The sequence below is a fragment of the Microcaecilia unicolor genome, chromosome 11 (assembly GCF_901765095.1).
Source record: "Microcaecilia unicolor chromosome 11, aMicUni1.1, whole genome shotgun sequence".
NCBI classification, from domain to species: domain Eukaryota; kingdom Metazoa; phylum Chordata; class Amphibia; order Gymnophiona; family Siphonopidae; genus Microcaecilia; species Microcaecilia unicolor.
The window spans coordinates 75,953,888-75,973,337 of record NC_044041.1 but is presented as its reverse complement, the minus strand read 5'-3'; the positions used below and the strand labels follow the sequence as shown (position 1 = coordinate 75,973,337).

At 46.3% G+C, this 19,450-nt stretch overlaps 1 protein-coding gene across 4 annotated transcripts in view; it reads right to left on the bottom strand.

Moving 5' to 3' along the window:
- MEF2B (myocyte enhancer factor 2B) overlaps positions 1-19,450 on the bottom strand; it is a 59,307-nt gene that overhangs the window by 13,460 nt on the left and 26,397 nt on the right. For 3 of the 4 annotated variants that reach the window (XM_030218810.1, XM_030218813.1, XM_030218811.1), the window contains exons 3-7: positions 8,545-8,623; positions 8,150-8,353; positions 7,190-7,321; positions 6,919-7,090; positions 4,259-4,404 (exon numbers count right to left, since the gene is read on the bottom strand). In XM_030218810.1, the coding sequence (XP_030074670.1) occupies positions 4,259-4,404; positions 6,919-7,090; positions 7,190-7,321; positions 8,150-8,353; positions 8,545-8,604 (714 nt within the window). In that variant the 5' untranslated portion in view covers positions 8,605-8,623. The remainder of the gene's footprint in view (positions 1-4,258; positions 4,405-6,918; positions 7,091-7,189; positions 7,322-8,149; positions 8,354-8,544; positions 8,624-19,450) is intronic. The other variant, XM_030218812.1, reaches the window with a different exon arrangement.

The window sequence follows — 19,450 nt, the reverse complement described above, 5'->3', positions numbered from 1 at the left end:
AGATTTCGCCCTGGACCCCCCTACCACCACCAACCTTCCCCCGCCGTTGCCGTGGGTACCTTTGCTGGCGGGGGTCCCCAACCCCCACCAGCCGAGATCCGCTTCCTCCTGCCGCTTTTAAGTTCTTCTTCGTCCTAGGCTCCGTCACTCCGTGCTGTTCAAAGAAGCTGGTGCTGCTACCTCAATCCACTTTCGGAGTCTGATGTCGCTGCACTTTCAACGACGTCAGACTCCGAAAGTGGATTGAGGTAGCAGCGCCAGCATCTTTGAACAGCACGGAGTGACGGAGCCTAGGACGAAGAAGAACTTAAAAGTGGCAGGAGGAAGCGGACCTCGGCTGGCGGGGGTTGGGGTCCCCCGCCAACAAAGGTAGGTGACGACGGCGGGGGGGGGGGGGGAGTCGGCCATGGTGGCTGGGGGGGGGGGTTGGAAATGGCGGCGGCGGCGGGGGGGGGGGCTATAATGTGCCCCCTCACTCTGGCTCCGGCCCCCGCTACCACCGACTTTCAGATACGCCCCTGGTTCTTGCCATTTTAAATACTGAATTTCACAAATAATTTTCAGAACAGCCACTCTAGCAGTTTGTTTCTCCATCATTTTTAGTTAAATGTTTATGCATTTATCACAGAAGGTCTACAGAGCTCCGTGCATTTCTGGTTCCGGCATTACATAATGTTGCGGCCCACTAGGGATGGTATTGACATTCATGCAGCCCTCTGTGTAAAAGGTTGCCCTCCCCTGGTCTATGGGAAGAGCAGAGAAATGGTGGTAATTTCATCTCTCGCAATTCCAACTCCCCACAAAACGCCAAAGAAAAGAAAGTGCCTCACTAAGCAGCCCCACCTCTGACCCCTAAACAGACGCAAACCTATCCCCATACGAGCCAGCTTGGTTGGCGCACTGGGTGGGCACCTCCAATACTGAGCAAACTCCTTCATTGTGTCATAGTAACATAGTAAATGACGGAAGATAAAGACCTGAACGGTCCATCCAGTCTGGCCAACAAGACAAACTCATTTTACATGGAATGTGATACTTTATACGTATACCCAAGTTTGATTTGTCCTTGCCGTTATCAGGGCACAGACCGTAGAAGTCTGCCCAGCACTCTTCTTGTACTAAGTTCTGAAGCTAACATCAAAGCCCCTTAAACACTCCAGCCCATCCATATGTATTCAGTTACTATCAGGGCATAGACCATAGAAATTTGCCCTGCACTGGTTTTGCTTCCCAATTACTGGCATTGCCACCCAATGTCCGCTAAGATTCCGTAGATCCATTCCTTTTAAATAGGATTCCTTTGTGTTTATCCCACGCATGTTTGAATTCTGTTACCATTTTCATCTTCACCACCTCCCTCCCGTGGGAGGGCATTCCACGTATCTACCACCCTTTCCGTGAAAAATACTTCCTGACATTACTCCTGAGTCGGCCCCCCTTCAACCTCAATTCATGTCATCTAGTTCTACCACCTTCCCATCTCCAGAAAAGGTTTGTTTTAGCGGATTAATACCTTTCAAATATTTGAACGTCTTTATCATGTCACCCCTGTTTCTCTTTTCCTCCAAGGTCGGCAAGTCTCTCCTCCTACAGTTTGCAATGCAAATCCCATACCATTTTTGTAGCTTTTCTACAAAAATATAGCTTTTCTCTCCCTGTAGTCCAGGGAGAGGTGATTTATATTGTACTTGGCACCCCGCCCCCCCCCCCCAAACAAATCATTTTGAAATGTTGGTATCTATGCCTATCCCACATTCCAAAATCCTAATTCTACCTCAGCTTTTACCAGGCTCTTAACAACAACCTATCTCTAAAAACTTACTAGTGGCCCTAAACCAACCTTATCCCAACTTCTCAAATTCAACCATAGGGCCATTAAGGGAGAGCGCCATAGGCGCCCCGTATAAGAGGCTTGGGGAGGCTAAGCCTCCCCAGCCCAGCTGTGACCTTCCCCGCGGCCCCGCCTACCTCCTTCTCTAAATGCAGCCCGAGACGACTCCCGAGTTCAAATCTTCTGCTGCCGCGTGCCGCCGCTTCTGTTGAGCAGCGCAGCGGCAGCCAGGAATGAGACGTACAGCCAGCATAACAGAAGAAGAAAAAGAAGCGCGGGGCCGCCCGCAGCAGCGTTCAGACATGCGCTGTCGGCTCTGCCGGTCTCTGCCCCGTGACATCAATTTCCCGTTCCGGGGGCAGAGGACCGGCAGAGCCGACAGTGCATGTCTGAACGCTGCTGCGGGCGGCCCCGCGCTTCTTTTTCTTCTTATGTCAGCGCTGCAGCAAAGAGGCCCGGGCCGGAGGGTGAGAAGAGAACGTAGTCACTGGTGGGAAATGGTAGGAGGAGAGAGAGGGAGAGCAGAGGAGAGCCAGGGGGCATGGATAAGAGCAGTGGAGAGCCAGAGAGCGATAGGGAGAGAAAGAGGGGCCATGGAAAAGAGCAGGGGAGAGCCATGGACATGGAATAAAGCAGGGGAGAGCCAGAAAGAGATGGGGAGAGAAAAAGGGGCCATGGAAAGGAGCAGGGGAGAGCCAGGGACATGGAATAAAGCAGGAGAGAGCCAGAAAGAGATGGGAAGCGAAAGAGGGGACATGGGCAGGAGAGAGAGAAGCTGCTGGGGAGAAACTGGGGGAGACCCTAGCTGTCAGACTGAGAAATGCTGGCTGGATGAAAGGAGGGAGAAAGAGGAAAAATGCTGGAAGGAGGGGACAGAATGAGGGAAGACGCTGGTAGGGAGGGAAAGAGGAAAGACACTGGAAGGATGGGGTGAGAGAGGACATGCTGAATGGAAAAGGGTCAAGAGAGAGAACTGTCTAGAAGGAAGGGGAGATAGAGGGAGACAATGGACGGAAGGATTGGGAGAGGGTAATGGGTGGAAGGATGGAGAGAGAAAGAGGGATGACACTGGATGGAAGGGTAGGAGAGAAAGAAGGAAGGTGCTGGACATGGATGGAGGGAAGGGAAGTATATGCACATGGATGGAGGGGAGTGAGGAGAAATGCTGGATATGGATGGAGGAGAAACTGATGAATTTAAGAGCTGGATCAGGATACTGAAGGATAGGGACAGGGCTACATATGGTAGACAGGACGCATAAGGACACAGGAGGATGGTGGACATGGTGAGAGAAAAAAATATCAAATGGAAAGAAGACGCTGCATAAAACAGAAGACACTGGGACCAAAGCGAATAGAAAAACTAAATGATCAGACAACAAAGGTAGAAAAAAGTATTTTATTCAGAATTTATTAACTGGAATATGTCAGCTTTTGGAAATTTGCATCTGTGATGTTTTGCATGTAAGTTTCAATTTTTCTAGTATTGCTGCATGCTGAGTCTGACTTCTTGAGGTAACTTTCCAGTTTAGTATTTTGCCTTCATATCTGTTGTGTCATGTGTTTTTCATGTGATCAAGGTGCAGTATTCTGCTAGCGTGTAGTATTTTCAGCCCTTTTTGGGGTTTTTTTGTTTCACTAGGTTGTGCACTGCTGTTTTAGAGCCCGGTGTAATTACAGTGCTGCCTTTTCATGCATAAGGTTGTAGCTTGTCCTGTCCTTGGAATTAGTACTGTTATGGTTTGGTAAGGTTATGAGTGTGCTTTTGCACAAGTTTGTGTATAGTGTTTTGCAGTGGAGAGATTGTGTATTGGCCTTACTGAGGTGGCACCAAATCATCAGAAAGGGTTTTAGAGCCAAAATCATGACACACTACCTCTTGAAGGATCCACATATAGTCATTCATAAAAGGAGCTAATTGTGAGCACTTTCCACACTAAAAGGGTGTTTTGTGGCTCTACATGAGAATTGTGATATTATGATCCCTTGTTTCATATTGTTGACGGTCTGCATTTTCCGTATGGGTGGTATATTGGTTTATTAGGGTCTGCCCAGTGTTATGGTACAGTAAGGTTTCTGAGTGTGTTTTTGCACAAATTTGTGCATTGTGTTTTGCAGTTGAGCAATTGTGGTTAGTACATGCTTTGAGCAACCACTTTATTTTTTGACATACGATACATATTTAATATCTAAATTTAATAAAAGGTATTAATTGTGACTTATTTTTTACTTTTTTTTCTATGTTGTCAGACAATTATGAATGCAAGCCCCCCCTGGCCCCACCCCCTTTAGCCTCCCCAAACAGTTGGGCCACCGACCGCCTATGGAGAGCGCTAAGGCTTCTGACCAATACTGGCAAGGTCAGCAAATGATGGAGGTGAGGTCAGATGCTGCTAAGGTCAGCAGAGGTTAAAGCTGGGGTACTCACCGCTGAGGTCAGGCTGCCCTTGGCATTTGCTAGACTGCTGTGTAAGTCCAGACGACGACTCTCGCCTCCGAGGTAAAGAGGAGGAGGGGTTTTGCTAGCCATGCTGAGGTTGAGGTTGCCATGGGAGAGTAGTGGGTAATTAACACCTGAGGAAAGATGGATCAGGAAAGGGGGAAGTTAGAAGGTGAGATGTTAAAAGAGCAGAAGACACAACATTTCTGTGCTCCCTGCCCTGCAGACACTTCATGGACTCCTGGAGGAAAACAGTGAAATAGTTTGGTTTAATGTTGCTGAAGGTCCTGTAGAAGTAAAATCTGCCATACTTCCTTACTAAGGTACCTTCGTCCTGAACAGCTCAGCTCATAGGTTGTGATCATCTCCAGGGTACCCAGAGACCTCCTTGCACTCATCAAACTACCTGGATGCAGTGGCCTAGCAGGGGGGCTGCCACCCGGGGCGGGGCGGTTCGCCATTGCACCCCCCCGACCAGCTCCCGCGCCCTACCTTTAAAAAGAATATCGGGAGGCGAGGCGCTGCCCTGCACGTAAAAGAAATGTGGACCGTCGGGCCTTCTCTCGCTCTGTCTGTCCCACCCTTGCGGAAATAGGAAGTTGCGTCAGCGGAGGGCGGGACAGATACAGCGAGGGAAGACCCGATGGTCCACATTTCTTTTACGTGCAGGGCAGCGCCTCGCCTCCCGATATTTTTTTAAAGGTAGGGTGCGGGAGCTGGTCGGGGGGGGGGGGGGTGTCGATTCGCCGAGGGGGGGGGAGCTGGCAGGGAGCACCCCCCCCTGAGCTGACACCCAGGGCGGACCGCCCCTCCTTGCTATGCCACTGTCTGGATGCAAAGTACAGGATGAGCCCCCTGGCTGTTGGGGGGGGGGAGGGGGGATGGGGAGGGAATCAGAATGAAACTTCAGCCTTTGTGAATCAGGCAAGTTAAGTTCCAGCTGCTGGTATTTTCCGTTCCAGGGTGGAAACCCCTCTTACTGTAAGGTCTGTTACAGGGGGAGGGGGTGGAGGATTTGTGGCTAGGCTGGATGTGTCAGGCCTTAGATCGAGGTTTTGTACAGGAAGTGGGTTCTTGCAGCTTCAGATCAGTGGAATCTCAGCTGTGCATGGGAGGAGCATGATAGGGTCTCTGTCAGTCCGGGACATGCACACATGATATACACACAGACATACAGTATAGACCTAACATGAACTAAACAAAATGAAAAAAAACAAAAGCAATCAAAATGCATAGACACAGACTAATGTATAGAAAGGAAGAGGGATGTTCTGAATCAAGAGCAGGTGATCTAACTAGTCTGCTCTGCAATCACAAGGCTTACCAATCTCGTCACTTCCCAGTTCCTCCCTCCACTAAGGTCCCTTTTGAGGCTGATATTCAACTATCTGTTTGCAAATATGGACCTTTTGTGTCTAGGCCACATATACTTGAATTATTTTCTTTTTAAACCAGCAGTTTCCGCCTGCCCTGGGAGCCACACACCAGGGCTCCTTCTGGAATAGAGAGTTAAACGGGGACAGAAATCTAACATGCCCCACCCATTCCCACGGGAATCTAAGTCATCCTCACTGCAAGTAATCTCCTCCATCCCCACCCCTGGCCCACCCAGCCCCGCCCCACTGCATCGCACCTCATTTCACAGTTACCTTGACTTCCCTCCCAAGAAAACCAGATTCTATAAACAGTGAAATAAATAAATGCATTTTCTTCCATACCCTGCTAAATACAATTTTTTTAAAAAGATGCACATTTCCAAAAAAATAACCATCCATGAGCAGCATGTCCCCCTCTCCTCTCCATTCCCTTTCTATCCCATGTGCTCTATTTTTTTTTTGTTACATTTGTACCCCGCGCTTTCCCACTCATGGCAGGCTCAATGCGGCTTACATGGGGCAATGGAGGGTTAAGTGACTTGCCCAGAGTCACAAGGAGCTGCCTGTGCCTGAAGTGGGAATCAAACTCAGTTCCTCAGTTCCCCAGGACCAAAGTCCACCACCCTAACCACTAGGCCACTCCTCCACTCCCCTTTTCCCTTCCCCCCCCCCGCCCCGCCAATATGTCCCCCTTACCAAACTTTTCTAGCCCCCTCCCTCCTTGCCACCCACGCCCCCCATGCACAGCTCCATCCATCCACCTCCCCTCCAGCCATGGGTGCTCTCCCCAAACATACCTCAGTACATCCTTGTGGTCTAGTGGCCTCTTAGAGGTAGGAAAGATCCCCACTCTTTCCTGCCTGCTGCCGCTGATCCTCTCGCTGCTGCTGTTTTTTTAAATGGCTGCCGAGACATCAAGTGGTGGTCTCACTAGACTTCCACGGAAGTCTCAGCAGTCACGGCCCACACCTGAGCTGGGAATTGAACCCAGGTCTCTGTCAGGCAGTACTACTGAACCACCAAGCCCATGTTCACAAGCTTCACTCCTGCCACTTTGCTGGCTCCTTTCACCTCCACTGTAAATTCTTGTTCAGCTGTTCACCAACACCTCAACGAAAAATACATTTCCCTCATTCCTTTACAGTTTCCCTCCCTTCAGCTACATAAGCGGATCCCCCGTGTCCTTTATCTGGTAGCACATACACAGGGGCACCACAGAAATCCATCTGCCTCACTGAATCTTTTCAGTGTATCAGGGGAGGGGATCTATACCTGGTTGTAAGGACCCAGGAGGGCGGCCAGATGGATGTCCATGTTTCGACACAGCAGATTTGAAGTGCAGAGGTCGAGTCTGGTTCTGGAGTAATCCATTGGACCCACTGAGCACAGCATCTGGAGGGAGATTGCTGGTGTATGTAACTTCATGACCAGGTAGCGAGGCAGACTGCAAGGTAAGAGTTATGATGAGAAGTTTAACACAGGTGCGACTGCCACAGAAAACCATGCACTAATATACTAGACAGGTGTGTCCCACGACACTCACATATAATCGCTGGCGGGCCATGCTCAGATCAACACCCTCATTCAGTTTTCGGTATTTCTCTATATGCTCCATTCCATCGTCAAGCTCCAAGCCTGGACCATCAAGCCCTAGCCCCTTCCTTTTCAGGGTCTGCTGAGGAGAAATTGGTAGTCATTAGCTCACATAAACAACATCTGGACACAACCCCATGAAAAAAACCCATCTATTCCCCAACTACCCAACCATTGCAAATCCAGCTGTGCACCGACATACGTCAACCCTGCTGCTTCCTCCAACCCCAACACGTGTCTTGTTTTGTAACTGCTCTCACAATCAAAAAAATCTTTCCAGAAAGGTGAAAATCTATCCATGTGATATCCGGTCAGAATTACAGCCACAGTAGTAAGGTACTTTAAGTCTTAGAAAAGGTCTTGCAGAAACTGTGCCTGTGAGTTTAACCATTCCCTTTACATTTTTTTCACCTGTGCAAGTGAAGCCTGGTTTTACAATATGTAGGTACAGCTAACCAAACTTTGTCCTAGAAATCCAGGTGGCAACCATAGAGGATCCTTTGCTGACACACAGTATTTGCATGATGCAGGCACCAGGTTCCAAAAGTACAAAGACTAGGGGACATTCGCAGAAGTTACTTGGAAAAACATTTAAAACAAATAGGTGGAAACATTTTTTCACTCAACGAATAGTTAAGCTCTGGAACTCTTTGCCGGAGGATATGGTAACAGCAGTTAGCATATCCGGGTTTAAAAAAGGTTTGGACAAATTCCTGGAGGAAAAGTCCATAGTCTGCTATTGAGACAGACATGGGAAGCAACTGCTTGCCCTGGGATTTGTAGTATGGAGTGTTGCCACAATTTAGGTTTCTGCCAGGTACTTGTGACCTGGTTTTGGCCACTGTTTGTAAAACAGGATACTGGGCTAGATGGACCATTGGTCTGAACCAGTACGGCTACTCTTATGTACCTCTAGGATGTCAGAGTTGGTGCGGCTCTCGTGGGGCTCGCTGTATTCTGTGTACTTGAGCAGAACCTTGTCCATGTCAGTGCTGGCATATTGGAAGAGGCGGTTGGTGCTGTTGAAAATAATAAGAGCAATCTCACAGTCACAGAGAACGCTCAGCTCATACGCTTTCTTCATCAAGCCAAACTTCCTCTTGGTGAAGGTGACCTACAGGAAAAGAGGTTGAATCAGCACGAGCAACTTCACTGCCAAGGTGACCCTGAAAATACACCAGTGCCCTCCAAGTCTTTTATGATGTGAAATGCAGCCTCGCATATCCTCAAGACTGTAAAGGTGTCAGTTCATTAGATCTTTACCTAAATACCCAGCACCATTACATCAAATGCAAAAAACTTCACCTGACGGTTGCGCTGGTCCAGAATTCGTGAAATTTGTATCTTCTTTCGACCCATTTTCATGGATTATTGTTATTGGTTTCTGAAATGAACAGAAAAGGAATAAATGTTTTATATAATGAAAAAAAAACATTTAAGGGATTAGATCACAGAAAACGCTACACAAAAATATCCATCGGATGTGTTTTAAACTTTTCTATAATGTACTATTTTGCTAGTGTATATGCTTGTGCTATTTTTGGACTACACTGTTTTATGTTTTTCCTATGGCTTTTACTAAATTTCCTATCCCTTCAGATTTAGAGTCCTTCCCATCCAAATCAAAGATGGCTGCCAAGCATGGGATGTTCACGTCACTGGCAAATGGTGTGCCAGTGTTCTTTTTCTATCCCTATGACACCAACACAACATGCGAGGGTCATCAGGCTTAACCAGTGGCAAGGCCGCCATCCAAGACTCAAACATGTCTTTATTCCTTTGATCCCACTGACTTAATAATATAAGTCCTCTCTAGCCCGACACAAATCCACCCTGTCTCAGGAAACCTTGAGGCCATGCAGGTCCTTCATAAGATAAAGCTGCTTTAATGCCATGATGACATATCTCTTGGCATCAGACTCAAATAAAAACTCAGACATCCAGCCTGATGTCATGTTGTTGTTTTACAGAGACCCGAGATATACGTTGATGTGATGTTAAATCAGCTTCATCTTATGACGGACCTGCATGGCTTCAAGGTTCCCTGGGCTCACTCACGGCTGTGCCACAGGAAGTTGCTCCAAAAACAAAATGGAGGAAAGCGGAATTCTATCAACTCCAGCTCAGTCACCAATTTCCACTTGAACTATCTGTTTGGTTAATCACACTGAACATTGACCCGATTAAGTTTAATCAGCTATTGGGATACCCAGTCCTCAGCCTCACAAGGGCCTTCCTGTACTTTCTCACAGTCTGCCCATGTTTTTTAAAATCTACTTTGAATAATTTTGTGTCATTTGTAGAGTTGCTTACCTTCTTCACCGTTATTTTAAATAAGGACAGATGCCCGAGACATTCTCCCATTCACATCTCTCAAGGCCCCCCCCCCCCCCACTCCCATTATAGGAGCAGCGAGAGGCAAATCCAGACAGGATGCAGCATGTGACCTATCCAGACCACACAGGTCCCCTTCTTTACATAGGACACAAACAGTAAACGCTTCTGCTCTGAAGCAAGTTGCTTAAGGCTGGGGTTTTGAAAGCTATTTTTACCCATTTTGCTTGACTTCAGCATCTTAGAAATAAGGAACTATCTGCTGTTTGGCTTGGTGTGGTGGAGAGACAATTTCAATTTTTTTAAATTAGTATTTTAGCTTGTTTGGACTCAATACGTGTCCAGTTCAAGAAATAGCTTGCGGAAAAGCTAAAGAAAAAAATTCTGTCCTTCACTTGTTTGCTGTATGTAGAACTCATGAGCACATGTTATAAAATTTCCATGCAGATACAACAGTGCTTAGCAAGATGTACGTACAAATTTAAATTGTCAATTAATGGCAGTAATTGATTGATAGCACCCATTAGCGCTAATTTACTTGCATGCGCATCTCAGGATAGCGTGCAACTTTGCGTTCGAATTTAAATTGTCAATTAATGCCAGTAATTGATTGTTAGCACCCATTAGCGCTAATTTACTTGCATGCGCATCTCAGGATAGTGTGCAACTTTGCGTTCGGAAATTTGTGCGCCATTTCCTGAATCCGGCCAAAACCAGAAAAGTCTGTCTGGCATTGGCCTTTGTTCCCAATTACCACCTCGGGACCCATCTCCAGGGATCTCAGTTTATTTATAAGCCTCCTAGGAGGAACAATATTAAAGGATTTCTGAAAACTAGTTCTCTGGTCACCCAGTCAGAGATCAATCAGGTTTATTTAGCACAATCCTCCTTTGGTAAAATCATGTTGCCTCAGATCCGGGGGGGGGGGGGGCAAAATTCCCCGGGGCCTGGCCTCCTAGGGGGCCCAGCGCAAACATGGCTCTCCTGCTCCTGTGCACCCCAGAGCAGAGTTATCGTCCTATCGCATTAACTCTGCTCTGCTGGCCCCAGGTCCTTCTTCCTGCCACGTTCCACCTCCTGTGCGAACTACTTCCTGTTTGGATGCGGCAGGAAGAAGGACCTGTGCAGTACAGCAGAGCAGGAGAGGATACAAGTAAGCAGGCCCAGAGAGTGGGTGTGTGTGGGCCCAGGGGGTGTTTGCCCCAGGCCCGGCTTTCTCTCTTGGCGGCCCTGCTCATATCTTGTAACCTATTGGATTGTAGAACATTCACCATCTTCTCCTTCAGCAGTAACTCCATTAGCTTTCCCACCACTGAGGTAAGGTTTACTGGTCTGTAGTTACTACCTCTTCTTTGTTACCATTTTTGTGAAGAAAGACCACATCAGCCTTTCTCCAATCCTTGTCTCCATTGTACACATCCTTTAGATGACCCCCACAGAACCTTTTGAAGCTCTTTTAAATAAAAGGCTGGCACCTGCTGGGCAAGAGTCAGTATTTTAAAAAGTGCAGCAAATCAGAATGCCCCTTTCTCTGTTTCTGGCAGATGATCAAAAGCCCCGCGCTGTTCCAAACAGCGCTCTAAAATAGCACTGGAACAGCACGGGGCGCTATTAGATCTATGATCAGAGATAATGCATGCAAATTTAAGCAGCACAATTATCTCTGATTCTGGGGTAGAAGTGCGGGAGAATTGTGCCTCAGCATAATCCTCCCACACTTGTTTGACAGGTCTGGGCTGGAGACCAATGAAAAGAGAAGGACGTCCATCTTTAAATTGGGACGGCCAAATTTCAAGGGGGTGTCGGAGGTATAGCGACGGGGCAGTTGAGGACGTCCAAAATTTGGCCGTTTCGACAATGGGCAGTTAAAGGCGTCCAAAATTGGATGTTTCTATGAGAAAGACGTCTTTCTCATAGAAACATCCAATTTTAGATGCCCTTAACTGCCCATTGCCGAAACGGCCAAATTTTGGACGTCCTCAACTGCCCCGTCACAGAAACAGCCAAATTTTGGATGTCCTCAACTGCCCTCGCTGGCAGGTTTGCTGTAGGGGGGAATGGGGGCCTGCCAGCATGCTTGGCAGGGCTCACCATTCCTCCCCAATGATCTGCAAACCCTAATGCCAGCTCAGCGACCCAATCTTTGGCGCGCTGGACGCTGATCATTGGGGATGAATGCGGTTAAGCACTAATTAGCATGCATTTGCAGGCTACTTGCACTAAGAGCCCTGTTTAGCATGCATTTGCATGCTACTTGCGCTAAGAGCCCTCGAGCGCATTGTTTCACATACTAGAGGGCTCTGATCATGGGGTGGTAGCAAACGCCGGCGCTGGTATGGCGCTAACAGCCTCTAGTTCCGGCGTTTGCTTTTGATCATCTGCCTATTAAAGAGTGAATGTGACAGGGTTGCTCAGGATTTTTAATGTGCTTGAAGCTCCCTGGTGGCAGACATCATTTGCAGAGTGCCACCATTGACGGCATAGGACGGTGAATCTGATTGGTTCACCCAGTTTGTGTCATACTGACCATGACAACACATCCTAAGGTGTTTGGCCAAATCATATCTGGGGATTTGCTGATGAGTTGCAACAGTGGTTTAGAATACAGACGCGTGAAAACTTACAGGAGAGCAATATTCAAACTGTGCACCTCAGTACAAAGTCCACGGATAACTTATCTCCAGATTTTATGCCAAGTCTGTGTGGATTTTCACTTTAAAGCTTGCTGCAGGTATGTTACTTATAGACATTCAAAACTGATTTTTGTGGGGTAGATTTTCCACAGTAAACAGCATGCATAGGCTTAAATACAATCTGCCATTTCTTCCTGATCCTGCCCAAAACATAACTCTCAATGCAGCTGGAAGAAAGGGAGTATGAAACTGTGCCTCTGTTTTTAGCCATACTGGAGAGAGGGAAGATTTCTGTCAATTTACCCATGTAAGTGACTTTGGAAATCGCAAACGTCATTTTACCAAGAAGTTGTCACCTTGGGTAGAGCAAAGACATTAAGCATTACTCTTTATACCCACCTTCAAAACACTGCAGACATGGGGGACATCTGCCTTTTGAACCCCAATCCTTTAAGGGTGAAAATGGAGCTTTAGACCTTACCTGTTGTACCGCTACACCCAAAAAAGAAAGGCTAAATCTAAAAATACAAGACAAGTTTTATTGTACCTAAGATGAAAGTGTAAAGCGTTTGGTTACTATTTGCATAAGTCTGTTCCATTTACTGGTCTCTGCTATATTTAGCTGACCATCCTAATTTTAATACATGGACGGAAATTAATTTGTCATTCCCATGACCTTGGCTGCTTCTCTCTTTCACCAAGTTACTGCCCTGGTAGGGTGGAGGAAGCAGAGCAAGCGTGGGCCAGAACGGCATGGATATCCCCAAGCTTCTCTGATGGGAATGGAGCCTCCAGGACTTGTCTGCATTCCCCGGGGAACACACCAGCTAAAACTTTGCTTTCCTAGGTTCCAAACTGGCCCAGACTGCTGTGTGTCCTGTGCCAGCACTACTCCATCTATCTACTGTCTCTGACAGACATCTAAATTTGTTGTGGGGTCCTGGTTCTGTCTAGGTTGCAGACTTGGAGGCAGTGGTTTGCCAAGTGGTCCTCTTGGGGTAATATCTCCAGATGGGCTAATTGTGCACATACTGTGACAGGAATTAACCTCATCCTATGTCAGGGTGCATTAGAGATGATCTCAGTCTCTCAGATTCACTGCTAATGCTCATCTCAACAGGTGTACTGTTAAGCTATGATATGCACAGGCAACACATCGAAGTGCACTTGGAAATCCCCCGTTTTGGAGTTTGCTGGTTCCCTTCTTGCTGGTAACTGAAGCATCTTTCAGAAATGCCTCCATGTCAACGGGTGTTCCCCCCAGCACTAGAAATTGTGAGATGGATAAGAAACTGGCACTCTGTCCCCGATTTCTCTCCCCAGGCTTCAGACAGGAATGCACAAGCAGTGCATTTTTCTAGCAAAAAAGGTGCTGGTACTCAAAATGCCAGGCTGTTCTTCAGGGGTGGGGGTGAGCTGATGAAGGTTGTCAATCATATAGCCAGGTCTAAAAATGGGAGACATGTAGTTGGGCTTTTATCAGGAGGTACTCAGGGGTACTGAGACCCGGCATCTATCCCACGATAACTAGACCCCTGCAACCAGCCACAGAAATCTATGAAAAGGCAAAATTGACAAAAGGGTCAATTTTAGCATGTAATGGAATAGGTGCCGGTACTCAGTACCCCTGAGTACCCCCTGATAAAAGCCCAACTACATGTCTCCCATTTTTAGACCTGGCTATATGATTGACAATCTTCATCAGCTCTGGCATCATCATCCATATAAAGATTGCTCCAGCTCCCCAATAGCCTAATGGCTAGTGCAGTGGCTTGAGAACCTGGGGAACTGGGTTCGATTCCCACTGCAGCTCCTTGTGACTCTGGGCAAGTCACCTAACCCTCCATTGCCCCAGGTACAAAATAAATACCTGTATATAATATGTAAACTGCTTTGACTGTAACCACAGAAAGGCGGTATATCAACACCTATCCCTCAGCTTTGCCACTCCAGGGCAGGGTAGCTGTTAAAAGATTCATCTAGAGTACTGTTGAAATGTGTTAATTATGTACAGCTAAGAGCATCTCAAATGAAGATGGATACAGCAGTCACCAGCAATGCAAACATCTGGCCACAGGCAAAATCAGGACATAGGATGTTTTTAACCTGAGTAAAACTGTAGTAATGGAGAATGAAAGCCTAGTGGGGTTCTGCAGTCTCCTCAGCCAGCTTCCCTGAAACAGAAAGCAACCCTTAAGAAAGGAAGAGAGATCAGATCTGAAATGCCCATCCTGAGGAATCCCCTTACTATTCTCCCTTTATCACCCTCGAACACTGGTCTTAACCTTTCTTCTGTTGTGCCACACAAATTCACAGCTGGACAAAACCAAATCCTAAATATTCCATTCTTAGAAATGATTTCAGGGAAATATAAAATATTCTCAAACAATGTAAAATAAAAGTTATATAATTCTCTTCTTGAAGAAGTTATAATCTTCACTTATTTTATCAGTGAGAAATCTAAAACTGATGTGTTGCGTGCAGTTTTTCGATATGGGGTGGAATGGTAGGCAAATTAACACTAAACTTACTGTCAGCTTCAAGAAAAATTTTACCCATTCTAGAGTTTACACAGAACTAGGATGTTTCCCCTTACAGCTTGGCATACAAAACAAATATTTATTCAAATTCTGGTGTCACCTCAGTAACAGCAACACAAAATCCCTTCACTGCCACAAGCTGTGAAGTAACACAAAACCCTCAAACATGCTACCCAGAAACTACGTCAAAAACTGAGACTATGGGCAGCAGTCCTGCAACATTTCAAGTTGGAACTGTTGGTGGCAATCATCATTGAGGGTTGGGGGGAAGCAGAAATAGGGACCAGTTATGGGGATTTCAAGTACCTGACTCTGCTTTACTTAGCAGGGCCACCAAGAGGGGGAGCGGGGGGGGGGGGGCAAGATTCCTTGGGCCTGGCCTCCAAGGGGAGACCTGGCTCCGGCAAGGTTTTGAGGGAGCAGAAGCTTCTTCCTTGCTGCCCGCCTGTTTCTGGGTCTGTCTCTTTTGTGCTCCTGTGTGTCAGGACCCAGAAGATTGCGTTAAATACTCATTCAGTCACTTGGAATTAGCTCATATTCTTATGCTGACAATTTTCTGCTTATTCACTATATGGATCCGTTATCCATTGATTTAAAACCAATTTAGAACTGTCTCCAAGAGGCAGCTAGTTGGCTAGCCGAAAGTCACCTGGTACTAAATCCAGATAAGACATAGCTTCATAGTCCAATACCCTTACTTACTCCGATATTGTTCAACAGGCAGGTTACTCCCGTACCTTTCTTTAAATATTTAGGGGTGACCATTGACTCTTCCTTTCCTTTAGCAGTTACGTTCCGTTAGAAACTTGCTAGATCAAAAAACGCATTATGTACTTTATCTTATGCCTATGTCACTATATGGTACGATTACTGTAATATTATTTACACTGGTATAACCAAATCCAACCTGAAATGTTTACAAACTATTCAGAACACAGCAGCCCATGTCATCTGTCGGGCATCTAGATACGATAGGACCACCCCTCTTTTGGAACACTTTCACTGGATTCCCATTGAATTTAGAATAAAATTTTAAATCCTTACACTAACCCATAAAGTACTTCATACTGCCACCCCATCCTTTCTTGCAGCCTTGACCATCCCTTACACACCTGCCCACACTCTCCGCTCATAACAGACTGGTCTTGCTCCCACCTTCTAAAGCAAGATGGGAATCCACTCGCTCATCAGCTTTCTATTTTTTATCCCCAGCATTATAGAATTCATTGCCTAAGCCTATTAAACTGGAGGAATCATATTCTCATTTTTTTGGGTAGTGCTTAAAACACACTAATACCAATACATTTTCATCACCGACTGAGTTTTTGACTGGCTGACTACACAGGTCTTTAGTAGTTTTAAATTGTTGATGCCATTATTTGATGTGTGTTTGTTGCTTAAGTTGATTGGTTTAATCTTTTAGTGTGAAAGTTTTGTCTGTCTTCTATCCTATTTTAAATGGAGTTCTAAGTAGTTTTAATTTATGTGAATTTTATTGTATTAACATGTAAACCATTCTGATTTGCCAAGCAATGCGATGGTATAGTAAAATAAAATAAAATAAAATAAATGAGAAACGATTAACTGCACAACGCCATACACTGAATGTCAGCATGATGGGGTCTGAAGTGGAAAGATTCACCACCAAATGCTTTCACTTTTCATGTCCTCTCCTCTAAGAGCAGAGCTGGGTTTAGAACGGTCAAGAAGGAAGGTAAAGTGAAACAGACAGAAGCAAAGGCAACTTTAGAACCTGGACCTGTACAAATAAGTACTCAAGCCAGCAGAAGAGTTGGGATTGAAGCCCAGGAGTTCTTGACACCTGATCCTAAGCACTAATCACTCATCTCCTTCATTTAACTGTGCAATTACCGATCTCACATCTGTCTTTCACTGTGACTAACCATAGCACTATGTTAAGCCCCGAGGAACTTCTAGCATGAAAACAAGGGAAAACATTATCCCTGGCAGCTGGTGATGCTCCTCCTTCCCAGGTTAGGACCTCAAGGGATATGTATCCATTGGTCCTCACACTCGGTCTCATGGAGCATGGCAGTGGTGCCCACAAATACAGGTGATAAGATGCCCCTCGCTCTCGTTCTCCCTTCCCTCCAGTTCAGGTCTATGCAACATGTGCGTGGGTTGCATCAGTCTTCAGACGCAAGGCTCCCAGGACAGCTCATTAGAGGGCCTAGAAAGAAGGGAATATGCAGAAGGGTCCTGGGCTCTGAATTTCCCTGAGGAGTGGCACATAGCTGTCACCGTGAGAAAGCCTGTCGCATTCTTAGGCAGCAGTGAGACCCATGCATTAACCATTGCCCCCGCATCTCCGGACACCTTTGAGCAATGGTGAGAAGAAGAATTCAGCAGGACTGGAGCTGATAGCCACTTGAGGCTATAATCAAGCTCTCTCATAGATTTCTGGGCTGTATTCATTTCAAAGTTTAAACTGTATAAATACAGTAAGCTTTTGCAAATGAATGCTGGGTTGACATGATGAGGGCAATGATTTTTGACCTTATAGCACATGTTTCATGCGTATTGTATTAGACAACTTTAGTTTCAAAATTCATCGCTGTTTTGTGATGGGGGGGGGGGGGGGGGAATATACAATAGGTTTGATGCATAGAAGGGAAGGGAAAAGGAAATGGGACTTGATATACCACCTTTCTGTGGTATTTTGCAACTACATTCAAAGCGGTTTACATACAGTGGGGGAAATAAGTATTTGATCCCTTGCTGATTTTGTAAGTTTGCCCACTGACAAAGACATGAGCAGCCCATAATTGAAGGGTAGGTTATTGGTAACAGTGAGAGATAGCACATCACAAATTAAATCCGGAAAATCACATTGTGGAAAGTATATGAATTTATTTGCATTCTGCAGAGGGAAATAAGTATTTGATCCCCCACCAACCAGTAAGAGATCTGGCCCCTACAGACCAGGTAGATGCTCCAAATCAACTCGTTACCTGCATGACAGACAGCTGTCGGCAATGGTCACCTGTATGAAAGACACCTGTCCACAGACTCAGTGAATCAGTCAGACTCTAACCTCTACAAAATGGCCAAGAGCAAGGAGCTGTCTAAGGATGTCAGGGACAAGATCATACACCTGCACAAGGCTGGAATGGGCTACAAAACCATCAGTAAGACGCTGGGCGAGAAGGAGACAACTGTTGGTGCCATAGTAAGAAAATGGAAGAAGTACAAAATGACTGTCAATCGACAAAGATCTGGGGCTCCACGCAAAATCTCACCTCGTGGGGTATCCTTGATCATGAGGAAGGTTAGAAATCAGCCTACAACTACAAGGGGGGAACTTGTCAATGATCTCAAGGCAGCTGGGACCACTGTCACCACGAAAACCATTGGTAACACATTACGACATAACGGATTGCAATCCTGCAGTGCCCGCAAGGTCCCCCTGCTCCGGAAGGCACATGTGACGGCCCGTCTGAAGTTTGCCAGTGAACACCTGGATGATGCCGAGAGTGATTGGGAGAAGGTGCTGTGGTCAGATGAGACAAAAATTGAGCTCTTTGGCATGAACTCAACTCGCCGTGTTTGGAGGAAGAGAAATGCTGCCTATGACCCAAAGAACACCGTCCCCACTGTCAAGCATGGAGGTGGAAATGTTATGTTTTGGGGGTGTTTCTCTGCTAAGGGCACAGGACTACTTCACCGCATCAATGGGAGAATGGATGGGGCCATGTACCGTACAATTCTGAGTGACAACCTCCTTCCCTCCGCCAGGGCCTTAAAAATGGGTCGTGGCTGGGTCTTCCAAAACGACAATGACCCAAAACATACAGCCAAGGCAACAAAGGAGTGGCTCAGGAAGAAGCACATTAGGGTCATGGAGTGGCCTAGCCAGTCACCAGACCTTAATCCCATTGAAAACTTATGGAGGGAGCTGAAGCTGCGAGTTGCCAAGCGACAGCCCAGAACTCTTAATGATTTAGAGATGATCTGCAAAGAGGAGTGGACCAAAATTCCTCCTGACATGTGTGCAAACCTCATCATCAACTACAGAAGACGTCTGACCGCTGTGCTTGCCAACAAGGGTTTTGCCACCAAGTATTAGGTCTTGTTTGCCAGAGGGATCAAATACTTATTTCCCTCTGCAGAATGCAAATAAATTCATATACTTTCCACAATGTGATTTTCCGGATTTAATTTGTGATGTGCTATCTCTCACTGTTACCAATAACCTACCCTTCAATTATGGGCTGCTCATGTCTTTGTCAGTGGGCAAACTTACAAAATCAGCAAGGGATCAAATACTTATTTCCCCCACTGTATCTACAGGTACTTATTTTGTACCTGGGGCAATGGAGGGTTAAGTGACTTGCCCAAAGTCACAAGGAGCTGCAGTGGGAATCGAACCCAGTTCCCCAGGATCAAAGTCCGCTGCACTAACCACTAGGCTACTCCTCCACTCATGTAAATATGTGATAGAAAATGGCAGCAGATAAGACCATATTACCTATGCTATCCAGCTGCTTGGCTCTACAATTTCTTCTTCTCCCTCACATGTTGGGAAAATTGCTCCTCCTCCACCCTTCTTACTACAAGTAAAAGCACAAGAGCAGAAAAGTGACTGGAGTTATGTCAGGATAGGAAGGGATTTTGGATTTAGCTCATGCCTTTGTTGTAGCCCAAGGTGAGTTATTCAGGAACATTCAGAGTCTTTCAGGGCTG